The 19294-nt window shown below is 39.5% G+C and overlaps 1 protein-coding gene and 1 long non-coding RNA gene across 3 annotated transcripts in view; one reads left to right on the top strand and one right to left on the bottom strand.

Annotated features, from left to right (window-relative positions):
* dph1 (diphthamide biosynthesis 1) overlaps positions 1–19294 on the top strand; it is a 60347-nt gene that overhangs the window by 30503 nt on the left and 10550 nt on the right. Inside the window, exons 1-7 of one of the 2 annotated variants that reach the window (XM_019345267.2) lie at positions 2633–2767; positions 5929–6050; positions 9867–10021; positions 11544–11665; positions 14387–14455; positions 15174–15330; positions 18842–18942. In XM_019345267.2, coding sequence (XP_019200812.1) covers positions 2706–2767; positions 5929–6050; positions 9867–10021; positions 11544–11665; positions 14387–14455; positions 15174–15330; positions 18842–18942 — 788 coding nt within the window. In that variant the 5' untranslated portion in view covers positions 2633–2705. Of the gene's footprint in view, positions 1–2632; positions 2768–5928; positions 6051–9866; positions 10022–11543; positions 11666–14386; positions 14456–15173; positions 15331–18841; positions 18943–19294 lie in introns of those variants that run through there. The other variant, XM_003440119.5, reaches the window with a different exon arrangement.
* The window catches only part of LOC112842160 (uncharacterized), a 41024-nt gene continuing 24516 nt past the window's right edge, over positions 2787–19294 (bottom strand). Inside the window, exons 2-4 of the long non-coding RNA XR_003213849.1 lie at positions 13906–14188; positions 6793–6913; positions 2787–3333 (exon numbers count right to left, since the gene is read on the bottom strand). This is a non-coding gene — a long non-coding RNA (uncharacterized LOC112842160). The remainder of the gene's footprint in view (positions 3334–6792; positions 6914–13905; positions 14189–19294) is intronic.

Raw genomic sequence — 19294 nt, 5'->3', positions numbered from 1 at the left:
AGTTTTTCGATCCTGATCTTTATAAACTACAGAGTGTGTCCATCTCCTGAATCCAAACTGGGACCTGGTTCCATAGGATGAGCAGCCTGATAGCTGATAGGCCTTCCTGCTGTTCTACTCTAGGAATCACATGTGCTCTAATGGGATAATAACCAATGTAAGGACAAAACTTCAGCTTCATGCACATTATAATTCATAGTGATAAGCTAAAAAAATGTTCTCCCCTTCAGCTTTTGCTGCAACAGCTTTTTCATTACCATAGGCATTACAATATGTTTAGTGACACTGTATAAGAAAACACAACAGAGAAGCAGTTGGGTGTTTTGATCAATTAGGCACTTATTGATATTGTTGATAAGTTATTATACTGTACTATTAATACTGAAATATGCATGCATAGTTATACTGTGCTGAGAAATAGCCACTGCTATCCCTTAGAGATAATGGAAATCAATTCTCGAAAATGAACAAATTTCAGTTTATAAGGTTATAAATGAGGATTACCATATTGATGCAAACTGAAAAGCACTGCCATTAAGCCTTACCTGCCCTTTATATTCCTTTAAGATTAATCAGTAATCTTGTTTAATATCCATCTGCATCAGTAAGCGCCTCACTGTTTATTTTCAATAACAATTAAGTATTTGTTGTACTGTTAATGCTCAGTATGCGCATGCCAAAGAATACAAAGTTGCCAGACGCTGCTGATGAGTTTCAGTGTGGCGAAGATATTATTCTCCAAGATATTCCTCTATAGTGCTTTTCTGAAAATGGTACAGCTTGCAGTGTATTGTAATGCATCTTAATATAGAAAACCACAAGACTCATATATTGGTCACCTTGACATAAGAACATATAGTAATACTTGGTTTTCTGAAAACCACAGTCTAGAGGATCCCATTGAGTCCACCGCAGCATGCACCGAGTGAAAGGCAGTGAGACAGTCTGGACAGATATCCAATACATCAGGGTCAACATATTCACAGTTCTGCTTGGCAATTTAGAGTCAAAATCTGTTTGCATTTCTCTGGAGTAAAAGAAATTCAGCGACCCTGGAGGAAACCCACACACCCACCAGGAGAGAATGCACACCTATTATAGCAAGGGCTTTGGCTGAAGATTAAAAATAGAACTCTATTTTGCGAAAGGACCTTGCAAACTATTAAACTCTCCTGCCAAAGTAACATGTGATTGGTTGCTGGTCACTGTCATAACACCATTTAAATTAAATCAATGAGTCATATTTAAAAAAGAAATAATGAAAGGAACCTTTATGTAGCATAAAAACTGTGTCGTTTACTGATGTTTTACAACAAAATATGTAACATTTAAAACCTTGCAATTTTGGGCAAACTTTCATTATGTTCTTACTCATTTTGCTCTCATCTTATAAAGCTACTGCTGAACAAATTCATTTACATCAGCAGGGAAATAAGGAGGGATGCAAATTTGTAAATTGGATTAGCCCACCTGATGATCATGGATGACTGTGAAAAATTCAGCGGTTAACCACCCTCAGCCCACTCCACTCTACCGCACCCCACCCACATACACACACTATAGACATTATCACCCTTTTAAAAAAAAAAAAAAAAGATCTGACAGGCTCGTTGACAGTTCCCACACTTGCTGAGTAATTCATGGAATACATGTTATTCTAGTGAAACAGGCTTGGTCAGTTGGGAAATGTGGGTTTGGCAGATAAGCATTTTAATTAATTACCACTCGGTCAAATTTCAAATTTTTTTTGTATATTTTACCTTTAATTTCACTGGTTTCTCAAAACAGAAAAGTAATGATGATGTTAGTTAGCGATGCAGTTAGGGCTTTATTTTGATTAGCACATGGATAATATATAGGATAACAATACAATACAATCACAATACAATACATTTAAAAAAAAATATAATAGAAAATGCTACAATTTTTATAGTTAGACTCCCCAGCTGCTTTATTAGGTACACGTTGATGTTAGCGTGTTAGAACCTGTATTCACTTCTGAATTGCTTTAGTTTTTATTGGCATAAATTCAACAAGGTGAAAATTTTCCTCAAAGACTTTAGTGCATATTGAACAGGATGGCACAGTTACCCTACATCCATGAGGAAACTCTCCCATTTCTCCTATTTTGTGGTATGATGTGTTATTCTGTTGAAAACAGACATCAGGAAATTGGCTATAGATATATGTGGTTATATATGGATATAGTTGTCACCAATATTCAGGTAGGTTATTGCGTTTAAATGATTCTAAATTGATACTAAGGGGCCCAAGGTGTCCCTAGAAATGATTAACTAGCATGAATTGGGCAAATCTTCTGATAATTCTTTTCACTCCTCTGTCTGAAATCTTGCGGGAAGCACTTCCAGATTACGGTCCTAACAGTGATCACTGTCTGAAATTCTTCTGTAACTACTGCCATCATTATGTTTTTTAACAATGAGGTCTTGAGAGAGCTCATTGGTTTTACCCACAGTAAGTCTGATTCTTGTCTGATACCTTGGTAATGAGGCACTTCTTTTAAGCCATCAGTTGGGACTGACCCAGCTGATATTAATTGGCACTAAGTTGTAGGACTGCTTTTTAATTACTGATAGATTTCAGCTGGTGCTGTGACTTCCCATGCCTTTTTAAACCTCCCTTTATTCAGGTGTTCAATAGTTTTTCCCTTTTGTCATTTCTCATCATTACACATAACTGAATGTATGGACATCAGTGGTTTGATTTCTTTCCATATATGGATTGAATGGTTTGTTACCGACATCTGGTGAGAATTTCATGTCGATAGCACCTTTTAGAAATATATTTACTTGGAAAATTGGTGACGGGTTCAATACTTTACCTGCTGTACAGACACAGTAATACACAAATAGAAATTAACACACGCTACCAGAGAAAGCAGTGTTAATACTATAAAATGTATAATGTAATCATAGTTTTCAGCTAGCTCAGAGTTTAAATATGTCATTGACATATTAGCTGCGGTACAATGCAGTTTTAGAATGGAAAGTTGTTTATATATCATTTTTTAAACAGTCGTTTTTTCTCAGGCTAATGGGCCTGATAGTAAAACTGTCAATGAAATATATCTGCAACTTAACACATCGCAAAATACTCAGAACCTTAAATCATATGTTATTTAGATAGATGGGGGAAGCCTGTTAGTTTAATTTAGTCTGGTAGTTTTCATGAACAGATAAGTGTCATCTGTGACAGAATGGCTTTGTGAAACGGGAGAAGTTTTGCATTCTCTTTGTCTGCTGCAACATCTTTGAGGTGTAATGCACTGGTACCAACAAGTTCTCTGCTTTCTTGTGACATCAGAAGAAATTCCTGTCAAAGTCAGGAAAAGGAAATTGGCATCAGAGGACAGAACAGAAAAATGCATTTACTTTTATGTTTACCCAACTGCATTAGGACAATGATGCAGTGAAGAAACATGCCATTTATGTAAAAACACATCAGTTGTTTAAACTGTTGATAAGTAGTGATACAATCAGCTGGCAATACATCTACGCCATGTGTGCGCGTGTGCACATGAGTGTACTTGGATACATGTATTCCATTCTTGCTGTAGACTCAAGCTTGTTTTTGTAGCACACACCAGCACAGTGGTTTTTGTAACGGAGATTCAAATCAGTTGGCAATTTCTCACACATATTGAGCTGTATGCTAAAGAGCTAATTAACAAGAGCTGTTATAGAGTTCACAAGCTCCTCTGACATCTTAATTAGATCTTAATGACATTTCAGTTGGAATGGCTGAACTGAGTACCACAAGATGAGGCAAAACCACTGCTGATATGCAGAGAGAAATCGGAACTGTGCAAGACACGGGACACCAGTACGCGAAGCAATAGAGAAGAGGAGTGATAGTTGAGGAAATGAAAGTGAAACAATCTAAATAGGGATGGATCGAAGGACATTTTGGCTTTATGTCTGCACAGTAGTGTCCTGTGTTGAGATAATGTGATTGTGATTTACACTGATACACATTTCAAGTTGTTGTCCTCTCTGTGTTTTTTCTCATCATGCGTCTTCGTTCTGTTCCGCTCTCCCATTGGGATATGGGACTATATGTTGCCCAGTAATTACTCTGTCCATGTCCCAGTAGCATTACACATCTCATATCAGCCTCTTAAACAGATTCTTAGCATTTATTACCATAAAATTTCAATGTACTTACCCTGGAAATAACTAGATACAGCTTGCACTGCCAGTGTAGTAATGATATTTCTGGCAGATAGATGGCTGATTAGATATAATAATCTTCTGTAGTGCTGTGTTTTGCATTGTAGATGGTTTTGCGTGGTCTGCAGTGAATTGCAGGGGAAATCTCTTTTTTCTTCTTTCTGGTGGACAGTATTTTTAGCTGAAAGGTTGTTGTACGTTTATGAAAAATAATCGTTCCAGTGAGTGAGAAATGTTGTGCAGAAACCTTAAATGAACCCTGTTATTGTATCATTTTTTGTGATCCTTAATTACCTTCCTGCTATTGGGTAGACATTCAAGGGTACACAAACAGATGCATGCAGACAAAAATCAAAACCCAGAGAAAGAGAGAGAGCCACTGATTTAAACCTTTGAATGCAAATATTTATTTATCAGATGAGTTGCTCTGTCTGTGTTTTCCTGGGCTCAGCTGGCCTGTACTCCTTTCACTTGAGAGCTGCTATTAAAGGAGAAGGGACAGGAACATTTGGAGAGAAACTACATAGAAATCTAGGGGACAATGATGAGGGGCCTAGAGAGAGCACAAACTAGAGATTACATGAGAGAAATTGAGGGAGGAAAGGCTAAATAGAAACTTTGTGTGAAGCCCCTGGCGAGGTGCAGAGCGAGGAATAAACAGAGAGTAGATGTTGGTTGAAAGATTGGGCAGCAGGAGACGTATTACTAAGAATCTGTTGGTTGCTACAGATGTTGTTCTGTGTGCAGCCATTTCTGTTTATCACTTTCCTCTCCTCTCCCCAAGTCCTTCTTCTCGTCTCAGTTCTACCTCTTCTGTCTAGCCTAAATATGTCAGAATCCAGCCACGAATACCTGGCAACAACTTCCTTTCACAAACATCCCCTTGTCTACCCATCTTCCCTCCCTTACAATGCCTCAAGCTTCTGTTCATTAGCTCTTTTTTGCTGTTACTCCCCGCTTTTATTCATTTTACTTAGTCTTTATGGGTTTACTTAGCATTTTATTTGCCCATAAAGGGTGATATGAGTAGGCACTTGTTTTTCAGTAGCACAATCTGCAATTATTTTTAACAGTACTGAGTCCACAGATGCCTGTGTAATTTGTTAGTGTTCCTCTCAAGAAGGCCATGGTTTTTTTTCCCTTTTACATCTGCAAGGTGGAACATTAGGGCCCACATGGTCTGTGTATTTCACAGCCTACTTGTGGCGTAAAACAACTAGTCTGAATAGTGTGTTCTCTTGTGTTTGTGTTCTCTCAAACATTAGCTGTTGTCGTTTCCTAGGCAGGTGTGTAGCAAATCTGGGAAATAGATTGTTAAAGACCTTTGCAAACTCTAATCTCACTGTTTGTATCAGTCATACATTTGCTTTTGTGCTTCTCCTCTTCGTGTAGCGTTCTGTCTGTGGCCAGGCTAACTGATGACCCATTAACCCTCGTCTGGCAGGGCTTTAACTATCAGACAGCTTGTACTGTACTTTGGCCGCTGGCTCCCAGTTATAAGGAGCAAAAGAATAGCAATGTGTCACCCTGATGTACTGTGAGTCAGTCATTGACTGGTAGCATTGTCAGATGCTTTATAGTCTACTCTATTTGCAGCAAGTGGATAGGGGTTGATCTTACTCAGCTCGCTCATAATCACACCACGCCTTGGATGCTATTTGTTTTATTCACTATGGTAACAAGCAACAGCATATATGGTCTGTAACAATAGTGATTAGAGCCTCTGCTTAAATTCCAGGTTCACAGATGCAGATACAATTGTGATGGGGGATGTGACGTACGGCGCCTGCTGTGTGGACGACTTCACTGCTCGAGCCCTGGGAGCTGATTTCATGGTGCACTATGGCCACAGTTGCCTAAGTGAGTTTCTTTACTGTCTATTTGGATGTTTTTTTTTCTCTCTTCATGACTCTTTGTGCAGAGAATGTCAAGTGATCTAGCATCGAAGACACCCACTTACTAAGAGTGGGATGCATTAAAAAAACAGAAGCTTCAGAACATAGACATACCAACAACGACAGACTCACAGACAAAGCCATCGATCAACGGAAAATGTTACTAGTTGGTGCATTCTTCCCAACTCTAGTATGGAAAGCATATCAGATGTTTGGAGCCTGGGCATCACATTTACTCAGCAGATCAATGGAGGACATGCATTAGAGCCGTTCTTTGAAAACCTCAAGCAGTTCTCGAGGACCTTCACCCTCGCCCCCACTGTCTGCCTTTCGCAGAACATGGGAGGAAATGTTAAATCAATAGTTTTGATATATCTCTGCCAGAACGACCTCACCTATCCCAAATACCAGAAATGACCAACAGAATTTTAATATTACTGAAAAACTCTCTCTTTCGCTCTCTGTCTCTCTTTTGGCTTTATTGTGTTCATTGTGTTAGTCTTTGTGTATGTGCTGTTGGCATATTTATAATTTGATTATCATGGAGCAATTATGTATGCAGGCATGTATGTTTACAAAAGATAAGATGTGTACCGGTTTATGCTGAGAGCAGCCCAGCAAATGCAAGGATAAAGCGTTAAAATCTTTGTGGGTTGGGATGGAGATCAGATATTAATTGATGGAAGAGATTAAAAAAACAAACAAACCCAAATGGACTGCAGATCCTGAGAGAATGCGAATGTAATGGTGGCGTCGTGCATCCGATCCTGACCTTCATCTCTCAGTCGTGAGGACATCACTGCACTGTTTCCCCAAGATGTCAGCCACCTGTGGGAGATGAAAGACACGGTGTTTTGACTGACTCACAGAGGAACTCTCTCTCCCGCATTCATTCATTTCCCTTTCATTTCCTCTGCGGTATCTGCTTTTGAGAGTAGTGGTGTCCTCTCATATTTTCTAATCATAAAGCACCTCCATTTTGTGCCGGACAATATGGGCAACATCATAAAACCGTGTTTTAAAGTTCTAACATTGCTTGCAGATATGAGTTTGGGGACTTTTTTTGTTGACGTTTAAACTGAATACCACAGTAGTTGGAACAGAACAGCCTGAGATAAACTGGGAAACATACTGGAATCAAAATATAGAAACCAAAATTGAACTCCTTTTTTTTTTATCTGCCTCCAGGAAGGAAAACTGTCAGGAGATCTCCCCAGATAATGCCAGGAAAGTTTTACTAGTCTTCCTTAACCTCCTAAGACCCGAACTCTTCCACAACATGCATTTTTAATTTCTCTTTGATATTTGGGCATATTGGGGCCCAATGAATGTGAAAACAAAGAATTACCAGATTTTTTTTTTTTTTTACCTTATTTTTGTTTTTAAGAAAAATGAGAGCCACAAATGAGGATATTCATTTAAAATTATGATAGAACAGTAGCAGTATAATGTCCTCGTAAGTGGATATCAGGCCCATGTAGAGCAAAATTGAATATTTTGGTCTAAATAACCCAAAATGTGATGTCCACATATGTGGACGGCAGGTCCTAGGAGGTTAAACATCATGAGCAGATCCTCACTATTGAAGTCATTTCATAACATGGCCATGGCACCGATTTTAGAGTAGCTAGTCGTATTTGTGTGGTACTGAATAACAGATTTTAAGTTTTAATAACAGCCCAGGTAACAGTTCCCATCTGTGGACACTTGCCGTGGGATTTTTATTATATACGACTGTATTGATTGTTTTGAGCAGTTGAAATGTTGTCAGCAGTATCAGATTGTGACATTAACTTTAACTGAGAATCCTCTCATGTCCTGCTGTTAATGTTTGAATTCAGTGTGAATCAATACACTGTTTGGATTGCTCCATCAGGCAATAGAGAAGTCATTCAGATGATTGTGGCTATGGTGAATAGCTTTAGATAATAAATTTAATAAACGTATAACCTTGACTGCCCTCTACAACACCACAGTACCATATCGTATTACATTTCTATTTTTATATATTGCCCTCTTCACACACATCCGTTTTCTTGTTAAATTGAGCTCCTTTGTGTATTTTGTGTCGTTCTTGGTTATTTATTTTATCAAACTAGGTTGCTTTTTATATTTTGGCTACTTTAACACTGTAATTTCCCAACTTTTAGGTCAAATGAATGTCATATCTTATTAAACCATAATAGCATAGCAAGCATCTCTTATTTTATTATATAAATGCTAAATCCATTCTCCAATCCAAGTTAAACGCTATCACATTTCCCCACATAGATTATACAGATTATTTCAGGACCACATTTTCAATATGCCAAACGATTATTGTGGCTTATTGTTCATGAATTATACAGAGGTGCAATATCAGAATAGATTTTGTTTTTACATATTGATTTTAAACAGACCATTTGTAACCAAGCCAGTATAGCACTATGTCCAGCCTTTTGTTCAATTTGAGTGTGCATTTGTGTTTGTTTACATGGGCATTAATAAGCAGCTGTGCTAAGTGAGCTTATTGCCATGAAAAGGATAAAACCAGTGATGGTGCAAGTGAGTCGTGTCTGTCTCATTGACTGTGTCTCTGATTGCAGCACCTAAGTGCTCTCAGGCTACAATGCTAATGTGAACACAGATCGATGTCACTTTCCTCTGCCCTTTTATGTTTTGGGAGTGTCTATAAACAAGCAACAGACGGCTGTTGGTCTCAGTCTGGATTTTTACCTATCTCCCCCTCATGATGTATTTAACTCCTTGGTTTCTCACTCAGCGTGTGGCCTGCAGCAAACCCCACTGTTTTAAATATGTATCCATCTGTTCTCCTTTACTCTGTGCTGAAATGTGAGCCCATTCATCACCTCTGTTCCCAGTTAATTGACAACCTACCCTTCACACTCAAACTAAATACCCATAACACACACTCGGTATCCTGTTACTTTTTCCACTCCTGCCTCCTATTCCAAAGCATTTGCTCTTTATACAGTTTATTATAAAATCATCTGCCCACACCCCCAAATTAAATTTCTCTCTTTTCCAGCCTGCTTTCATGGGAATGTTTCATTCTTCTCCTATTTCCATCACAGCTGCCTTCAGTCCTTTGTTAAGACAGCTCTTATGTTTTCCCACCATCCCCTCTTTATTCACTCCCTATTATCTGCACATTGTTGAGCCTTGCTCCCATATCGCTCTCTCTCTCAGTGTTGCTTTAATCTAGGCCATCAAGTGAGCTGCACTTGTTCATAAAGCATTTCAACCATAATGGGCCATTTGCTTAATTGTAACAAAAAAAGTCCCCTCGCTTCTGATCTGCAAATTAACTGTAGCACGAGAGGAAGACCGATTATAATGATCAACACAAACAATAATTCTTCGTTCTTATCTGTGCCCTTTCCCCCCTTGTCTCTTGGACTCTCCCCTGCTTTATTCAGCATCTAACTCAGCATGTCTGTAGCTACGTCTCCCAGGCCCGGGCGCGTAGTAAATGGTCTGTGAAATTAATGGCATTAATAGTAATCGCGTGTGTCCTTCTCCTTCCCTAAATAATTGAGGTCTTTGCATCAGTTCCTGCACATGGTAGACTCACTCTGCATATGTTTCAGTTATGTCACACAGGTGCGTACTGTATGATCTTTATATTTGCAGTATGCTCACATACGGTTTATCTGTGTAGCTGTATTGCTATGTGTATATATGTTTATGTTTTGATGTTCCATGAATACTGTATACAGCAGTCTAAAGAAGCAGGACTGAAGTATTCATCTGTCTTTCTTTTGTCTTTGTCTTGCTGCAGTCCCCATAGACTCGACAGCAGGTATCAAGATGCTGTATGTGTTTGTGGATATCCAGATGGACAATGCACACTTCCTGGACACAATCAAGTTCAACTTCTCTCCTGGACAGTCCCTTGCACTCGTCAGCACAATTCAGTTTGTGGCGGCACTGCAGGTGATTAAGCGCTGGTTCTGTCAGACTTTGTGTGCATTTGTGTGTGATTCTCACGTCGGAGAGAGCTGACGCACACAGTTATTGTCACTTGTATTTTCCGTATTACATAAAGAGTATATTTGTCTGTACAGTACAGGAATACACACACACACACACACACACACACACACACACACACACACACACGTCTCTGCATTTGTACAGTATACTTTTTCCAGTTCCTGGCTTTTATGAACAAGCTCACACGCCGCTCTTAAAGCTCAGTTCAAGTGTGGGTTTGACAAATCCGGCAGCAGTTATTTTGGATTTGAAAGGTGCAATGAACTCGGAAGGCCGCTCGGTTCAGCATCGTGCTCAGTAGTGCTCTTTATATAAGCAGTGGCAGCAGCTATAGTATTAAGCTCGAGCAGCCTTCTTTCAGGCTGGCTGCCTCCCTTTTCTATAATGCATTTTGCTGCTTTCATATGCTGTGTTGAACCAGCACCACTTTGGACCTTTACTAATGCAACCACCACTATTTTTAAATCAAGCTCTACCCTCACAGGTCACATTATATGATGGGATGTTTGAGTCCGTCCATGTGTATATGTCTGCATAAGTCTCTGTGGTTTGTTTTCACGCCTGCTTCAATCTCACTCGTGTCTTATGGTGTGTAGGCTTGTTGGGGTCACACAGTACGGGCGAGAAAAGTTCACCCGTTTTCCCTGTGGACTGCCTTAAATTAGCCTTAAATCGTTTGTTTATCCTTCCGCCTCAGAACACACACACTTTTTCTTTTCTTTTTTTTATATAATTGTTCACTCAATTGTTCACTTTCTTTTCACCTAAATGAGTACACATGAACTAGTTCATTTTTTGTGATGCCTTTTTTTGGTGCTTTGCAGAAGCATGAGGATTTAAACACCAGTGGCTGTGTTAAGAGTTATACTTCTGGGAGAAAATCATTCATGACCCTTTAAGTATCACTTGAATTTGACATTTTCAGTCTTTTAAAAATATCATATTATTATAATATTCTAAATATTTGCACCATTTTCTTGTGGTAATCCCCTATCTTCTGACTTTTAATTCTGCTTTTCCCTTTTGCATACATTGAATCGAGACCACAGACAGTTGCACGTTTTTATTCCTCTGGTTCATATTTTGAGCCCTTTCAATTTAAAATAAAACAATGGACACTACATTAAAGTGAAGGTCTCTGCATTAATATCACTTGATTTACATCAAATGTAAAATTGCAATGCAAACCTTGAAACCCATTAAAAGGCAGACTTGGCTTTAATGTAGTATCCATTGTTTTCTTTTATTTAAATGTCCTACAGCACAGAGCCTGATGGAAGATGAAGAAAAATGTTTGGTCTGTATATTTTCTGTAGGTTCAGACTCAGCTACATTCATATTCGATGCATCTCTTGTTATCTTTCTGTTATTAAAAATGTAAAAAATGAACCATCAAAAGTGAAGAACCTGATTAAATATGTGCACAGAGAATATAATCCCTTCTCCTTCCTCCATATTGCAGGCTGTGAGTGCAGCCCTCAAGCCAGAGTATGATGTGCTTGTCCCACAGTGTCGCCCCCTGTCACCGGGAGAAATTTTGGGCTGCACCTCCCCTCGCTTGGAGCGCCATGTCAATGCCATTGTGTAAGAAATCTTATTCCTCCTGTCTCCCACCTTACGGTGTCTGCCCAGTTCCTTTTTTTTTAGTTAGCACAAATTAGATAGCTGCAGAGATCCAGCATTGACTCATGCAGCCATTGTCTTTTCTCTCCTTTCCTTCCATAGTAAAGCCTGCTATTGCCATGCCCACCCATGTGGCATGAGTAATAATCTGTATGCCATAATGCCTGTCACACCAGACAGAGCTGGCTGTGATAACCAGCCATATCTGTGAGCTATAAGCAGCCAGAAACAGCCACCTTGAATAGCTTGAATTGTATGTATTCAGACACCTTTGGCTTGTTTCAAGCCAGAGTCAATATATTCACATGTTTTATAATTTACATTTAAAGAAACGCTTTAGCAAAATATGACACCTACTATACTGTGCCATGGTAAAGATCGACAGGTTTCCTTAATATATTAGTTTGTCTGTAAATTTGTTTCAGCTTGTGTGATTGCCCATTTTAATTTCTTATTTTCCCTATTTATTGACTCTTAATCAGAAAAAAAAGATGATGCATCCAGTCAGGAGCTGCATGTACCCTAAAAGACTTCTTCCTGTGTATTTTCACAAAAACACCGTTCATGTGCGATGTGTCAAAGTGATGCTTATTTTGCCTGTGCTGCAGGGAGGAAAGTGCTTTGGCAAAGTAACAGGTCCAACTAACAAACAACACCTCCGCAGCTACTGTGTGTCTATACATCTGGTGCTGGTCTGCAGTAGATAAATCTTATGCTTTGTAGTGCACAGTGAGATGATGTTCCCTTGATATAATTATGCCTAGGTGCACAGCCCCATATGTCTGATCTGCACACATCTAATGTTTGTCCATGCGATTAAAATCTCCCAGTGCATAACAGCTGCACAAGGACGGGCTTTGCTATATGCATAAATGGATACAAAAGTGATGTGTACTGTGTCTGTTTCAGTGTGTCTCTTTGTATGTGTGAAAGCTGTGGAAGGGTCAGAGTGTGTTTCACCTTCTAATCCAATGTGCATTGTCTTTGATGTGTCAGCTGGCTTGTGCAGAGGTGTGCTGGGAGAGAAAATCGATTAGCCTACCTGAGGGATGTATGCTGCTCTTTCTCATTTAATCCACACGTGTTACATTGAACACATGAGCAATGATGAGGACTTTAACCTCACTGGTAGCACCATCCCCTAGTGTTAAATTTCAGTCTAAAAATATATAGCTGAAACATTTTATTTTTATGTGACAGCTATATCGGAAGTACAGCTACAGCGAAATGGTTTCCCTCTGCTGATCAGTCTCCTTTTACTTTAACGAATTATTCGGGTAATGGCACTTTGATTGTTCACCGTCACTAACGAAAGCAGAGCAGATCTGCTCTTAATATGATTTCTTTTTTTACAGTGCATGGTTTTGTTCAGCACCTGTATTATAGCAATAAATGAATATTTAATATCAAGTCATCCTATATGAATTCGAAATGAGCAAGTTCCCTCAAAAAGTGGTGTGTGCTCAAGCTGTAATTGCATTTTATCAAAGTTTTGACCCACTTGAGCAATATGGAGAATGAATAGTGATGCATTAGTCTTTAAGGGTGATTTTGAAGCTCTAAAAGGTCTTAGTCTTTGTCATTTCCATAATGAAAGTATTTTTAAAGTGTATTGAAATAGACTATGAGAAATGGCCATTCGCCCATTTCGATCTGCCACCTCTAGCTCTCACTCATAATAGAACAATATGAAGATGTGAATGTGAAAATAGGCAGTTGCGTAACGCACAGACACACAGCATTCTGCCATTCTTGTGAGAGCACTTTTGAAAAATAAAGAATATAGATAGAAGGACTGTGGTCATAGGGAGAGTTAAAGCACACCAACCTTTTAGAGCCGCAGAGTGCTGAGGACAACCGTGACTGAAATGCAGCAGGCTTATTGTTGGGAACATAATTATACGAGGGCCTTGGATGTTTCTAAGCAAAGAGAGGCAGTGCAACAGAGGCTCTCCTTGAGTTCATTTTGTGTTCAGTGTTATTACACAGATGCAAACAGAGACAAACGTGCTTACACACAATCATGCACTTGCTAACAAATAGAGCCTCGGCTAGTTGTGTCTCTTGGTAGCCTGTATGGCAAACCACCCACTGCCTGCTTTGGGCCACTCTAAACACTGACCAATTAGTGGGTTTAATTGCACGTCCTGACACAGTAGGCCTTTTGAGACCCCTGCTAAGTAATGAGTAGGGGTACTGACCTTAGTCCCCCTCACACTAACAACAGGATTCTTCTCAGCCTGACCCCAAGGGGCGTTTATGTAAGAGACCTTGCATTTTCAGACACCTCCATGTCACTCAGTGTTTGCGGTTTGTGAACTCCACGTCTGCTTGCGCTCTGGCGAATCCCCAGCACCAGACCCTGGGTTAATTGGAAGAGCTTGTATTCTCTGTAAACAGCATGCTCCGCTCGTTGAGGTCACATTCCCAAACAGCAGAAGTGGGCAGACCCTCCACCCAAGCCGTAGGTCTTCTGTTAAGAGGCTGCAGACATAAATTAAAAGACAATGTTAAAAAAAAAAAAGAGAGAAAATGCTGATGGAGAGAATAAGAGAATAGGTCAGCATTTCTTATGGCTGCACAATGAATTTTAATCGTCTTCGGGGAATTTTCTTTGCACACTTTATTTTTCCTCTCGTTTCATTCACCTCAAACATTGAATTGATTGGTATCTTTCTACAGTTATCTTGGAGATGGAAGATTTCACCTGGAATCAATCATGATTGCAAACCCAGACATTCCTGCCTACAGGTATAGTCACATATTTCATGTATATCTCTCTTTATATGCTGACATCAGATACAAAATAGTGCAACGATTTGATTATAGCACTAGTGTTAGTTTGATAATTTGGGAGGAAATGATGTAAAATAAGCTATTTGTAATAATTACAGTGAAAAAAGTGAAACTTTTTTTAAGTACGGAAGCGATTTACATTCATAATCACCTTTTTGGATCCTCAAATTATGTTTAAGGCTCAGAATCTCAAGATGCTTTTTATTGCTGTTTAAATTTAAAAACTGCTTGCGGTCCTGATTATTCACCTTATCGCAGTGGCATGATAACATTATGTGAAGCTCAAGTTCTGTTTTGATGAGGCTTGTTTGCATGCAAAGTGAAATTGTGTTGTTATAGACATATGCACTGCTGCACAGATCACAGGTCTCTCTCATAAACAAGATTCTAATCTCAAGTGTACCCCTTGTACCAGAGAAAAGGAGATTAGATGCTCAAAAATACATCTATTTTCCCTCAGATACACTAACTCCTGTTGTATTTGATGACTTTTTGTAATTGGATTTTTCACCTTTTTTTTACTTTTTTTTTTTTTTTTGCATTTCTGTCCTTGAGATTGATACCAGAACAATAGATTGTAATGTGTGTAATCAGGTTCATCCTTTTAAAAGTATCGGCACGTCCTGTTCACATCTGTGATTTTCAGCCTTTTTCTGCCTGGCTATGTTTGTAGATACGACCCCTACAGTAAGGTGTTCTCCAGGGAATACTACGACCACGAAGCCATGCGAGCTTTAAGGCTCCAGGCTATTGACAAGGCTCGACTGGCCCAGAGATGGGGACTGATCTTGGGTACGCTTGGCCGACAGGGCAGCCCTAAAGTCCTGGAGGTGAGTTTGCATCCTCATTTCAACACTCTACATGTCCCGAGGCCATTTGTGCAACGGCTTGTAATATTTCTTAGCGCGAGTTTTTTTTGACAAGTGATTTGGTGACATGAAGTACTAATAAGACAAGAAGTCGTCACACTGGGAGCTTGTTATTTCAAATTTAGGATGATGCAGCCAAACAGCCATAGAAAATCTTATCCTTGATCTCGCTGCTGGCTTCAAGCTTGACTGTATTTGAGTGTTACTAGTGATGTATGATTTTGAGCGTTTTCTGTTATTGCTTCCACAATACAAACATGAAATAAACAACTACAAATAAACATCTCAAAGCATAAAGAACAGAGTCTATACTTTTCCTCTGTGAAAGCTTTTTGCGGCAGTCCCATCACATTATTTGCATAAATTAACTCTGGAAAATTCAGCCACTTAGAAATGCAGCTCACGATCTTGTTCAGCAAGCATTTCTAAGCAGTATTCAACTGGTTAATTGTAATAATTCAGTGAAATGTGGAGTATTTTTATACACAAATGATTTTAGATTATCTATCAGTAACTGTTTAAGGCTCTCATCACACTTTGTAGGTAAGACAAACCTTGCTTAGACAGAACTATTGGCATGAGAATTCATAAATAGTATAGTAAGTGCACACGGTCAAAGGCTGGTATATTTGGTGCAGACTCATAAGTGAGAAACTCGGAGTCTGTGCAAGTACAAGATATTATGTATTAGCATGTGTGAAGGTCTCTCTGGTCACTCTTAACTTGCAGCTGGCCCTCCTGATTTGCCCTCTCTTCGATTGCCAGTTTGTTTTTCTCCTGTTTGTTCCTTTTCTTTGTTTTGTTTCCCTTTCTTTTCCATACTGTTTTGAATTTTACTTCAGTGCTGTATGGATTGCTGTATGAAAAACTGGAGCCTCTATCTAAATGCTAGATGTAAATGGTTTAATACTTCCTCAGCGAGTGTACATCCATAGACTTGACTTGTTTGCAAATATCCAGACTCAAGATTATGTTGCAGATACCCAAGGACAGTGGATAACTGTCACATTTTACTTATATCTCACCAAAGAAAGATTTATGGGATATCTTCTGGTTTGTCTGCCTTTTAGATTCCCAGGTAACGCCTCAGTCCGCTACCCACAACTAAAAAGACAGAGTGAGAAAAAGAACCAAGTTCCTTCATTTGGCTAAACAGTTTCATTTAATGACATGTTTTATAAGGTCTGGTGACTGGGCTTGTGCCCACTGGGCTTTATTCACCGACCCTGAGGAATGATAGCCACATGTGAGACTGCTACTTGCCAGTCACACTGTCTTTGTCTCGCTTGTTTGTCACTTTTCTGTTGTGAAAAATCTTTTTATAATGGTAGAGTTCAAATATCTTTATGGAGTCAGCGCTGCACAGTGCACCAACTGTGCATCCAAACTCTTGGCTGGACTGCCCTTTTCCAGAATTGCCAAAGTGAATTTTACCGGATGGGTGTGGGGGACACTGATATTTGATTTGATATACCTTTATTAGTCCCACAATTGGAAATTTCATGTTAAGGCTGCCGACCTATTGCATGCAATGGCGGCGCCATCTTACCATACATACATTACACAAAAACATCACATGGGGAAGACAGGTCAGAGAGGTATAACAATGGAAAATGCACCACATGAGGAAAGATAAGGAGAAAAAAATAACTCCCCCCAGACTGAGCTCGAAGAGGGAGATCAGTTTGAGAACAGAAAAAAAAAAACACCTCTGCACATAGCACATGAAAAAACTCTTAATACACCAAAGAAACACATGACAAGCAACAGGGGTGGGTAAAGGGTGAGAGACAGCCAATGTAGACAGTACATCCAGGCCTGCAGCCTATGCGCTGGTCTCCATGATCCACCGTCAGCATCGAAAGGGAATAAGCGTCGAAGGCGTTTGGAGGGGGGAGGGGGATGAGTGTATATCTGCATGTGTATACATGTCTGTGTGCGTGTGTGTGTATGTGTCCAGAGTTCAGCTGAGACAGTGTCCTTCGCCCTGCCAGGCTAAGTAAACAGTCTTCCAGCCAACCCAGGTGGCCTTGCATAGAATGGGAAGAACAGACTAAACACAGTCCATTATCAGGGTGTTGTTGTTCAGCTCCAGCCTTGAGACCGCAGCTGGTGCCAAAGGGGTATCCGCATGAAGTAATGGTGGTTTTTACTTTAGTGCAAACAACTCATATGAATTTCAAAGCTGTTCTAACACACTGGTCTCTCAATCTCTCGTTGGAGAGCCGTGAGCTTCTCCATGATGTTATCAAACTTACGCTCCGTGATGTTGTCATTCTTGTGCTCAAAGAGCCGATTTCTGAGAACTCACGACCGCAGTGAGCTTCTCCAAGATGTAATCCAGTTTGCACTCAGAGGTCTTATTCTGAGTATTCACGGCAGCCGTAAGCTGATGATTCAGTTGCTAACTGTGTTGGAAACCTTCCGTGCAGAAAAAGCTCAAAACTATTGTGGACAATACCTCACCAAGTAAAGTGTGTTCTGAGTAGTAGCTGGGCTGATTTATTTATTTTATTTTTTAAACCTTTGTTCTGTCAAATCTATGGACAGAATCTCCAGGTGGACTTAAAGAGTGGAGAGAAACCAGGCACATTAGAACTGCAGCTTTGCTGGTGATGTAATTGTGTAGGTTTCATCAGACTGTTCAGCACCCGATCTAACAGTTTACTGCCAAGCCTGAAGTGATTGCGAGATTCAACACTTCCATGTCTGACGATATAATACTCTGCCTGAAAACACTGGATTTGGGGATGGTAATTAATTATATTACTAATCAAAGGAGTGGGATCATATGGTCTTTTTTTATAGTGACCATAAAATATTAGATTGACAGATGAGTTAGTTAATCCACCACAGTAATGCAGACACTGTACAAAACATTTAAATGAGCCAATCTGAGGCACAAATGCTCAATCTAAATTCCTCCCCTCTCCTACAGCTTTAAGCTCTAGGTGGAGACTGCGAGAATGGGATTTCAGTTGTAAGTGCCCAATAAAGAATTATCTTTAGAGTGTGCCTGGACACATGGCGAAAGGATGAAGAGATTGATCGTCTGTATAGAGGCTGGAATAGTACACTATGCACTTTGCTCTGAACATAGCCAGTTGGTTTGGGGGTCTAATCTTTAAGCTTCCCTGTTGAGGTGTTGAGGCCAGAGCTAATTGGAAAGAGATTGAAGGGAAGAATCACATCATACTGGATGGAGTGTAAGATGCTGTTTCCAATGTGTAAATGTGCATTAGCAGAAAAAATAAATAGGCAGAGATGCGATAGTTCAAAGCTTGATATCCAGATGAAAAAGTCTAGTCAAGCTGAAACTGTGAAAGAGCAAAACCTCTGGAGTGATTATCAGCACATGTTAATGTCATGCATCATGTGACCTGTACTTTATTATATGTGGCTGAGTTTCACAGCCATAGATTGTTGTTTTATGTGTAGAAGGCAAAAATTTTTTCATCTCTTTTTCTTCCAGCACCTGGAGTCAAAGCTCCAGTCCTTGGGCAAGTCCTTCACTCGAGTGCTTCTCTCTGAGATCTTTCCCAGCAAACTGGATCTGATACCAGATGTAGATGCGTGAGTATTATAATGCATACACACAGTTTTTTTTTCAAAATGTTATTCATTTGATGGTTTGTTTGACACTGTCACAATTTAAAAGAAATAATTATTTTTTGCCCAGACATATTAAAGACATATATTTGATCAAGGAAATGCATACAACTCTAGAAACACAGTATGAAAAATAAGCATTCAAGCTTATTCATTGGTATATTGAGTCCCTGAAAACAGGGGAGTCTGTATGAAACGGCCATTACTTTCTCACTGTGGTGTTGTGGTTCACCTTCTCAAATTAAATCTGAAACTCTGCCCTTTAAACCCAAATTCCTGAATATGCGTTGCAACAAATATAAATATGGACTTATTT

The sequence above is a fragment of the Oreochromis niloticus genome, linkage group LG14 (genome assembly GCF_001858045.2).
Source record: "Oreochromis niloticus isolate F11D_XX linkage group LG14, O_niloticus_UMD_NMBU, whole genome shotgun sequence".
NCBI classification, from domain to species: domain Eukaryota; kingdom Metazoa; phylum Chordata; class Actinopteri; order Cichliformes; family Cichlidae; genus Oreochromis; species Oreochromis niloticus.
This window is presented reverse-complemented; position numbering and strand designations above follow the sequence as displayed.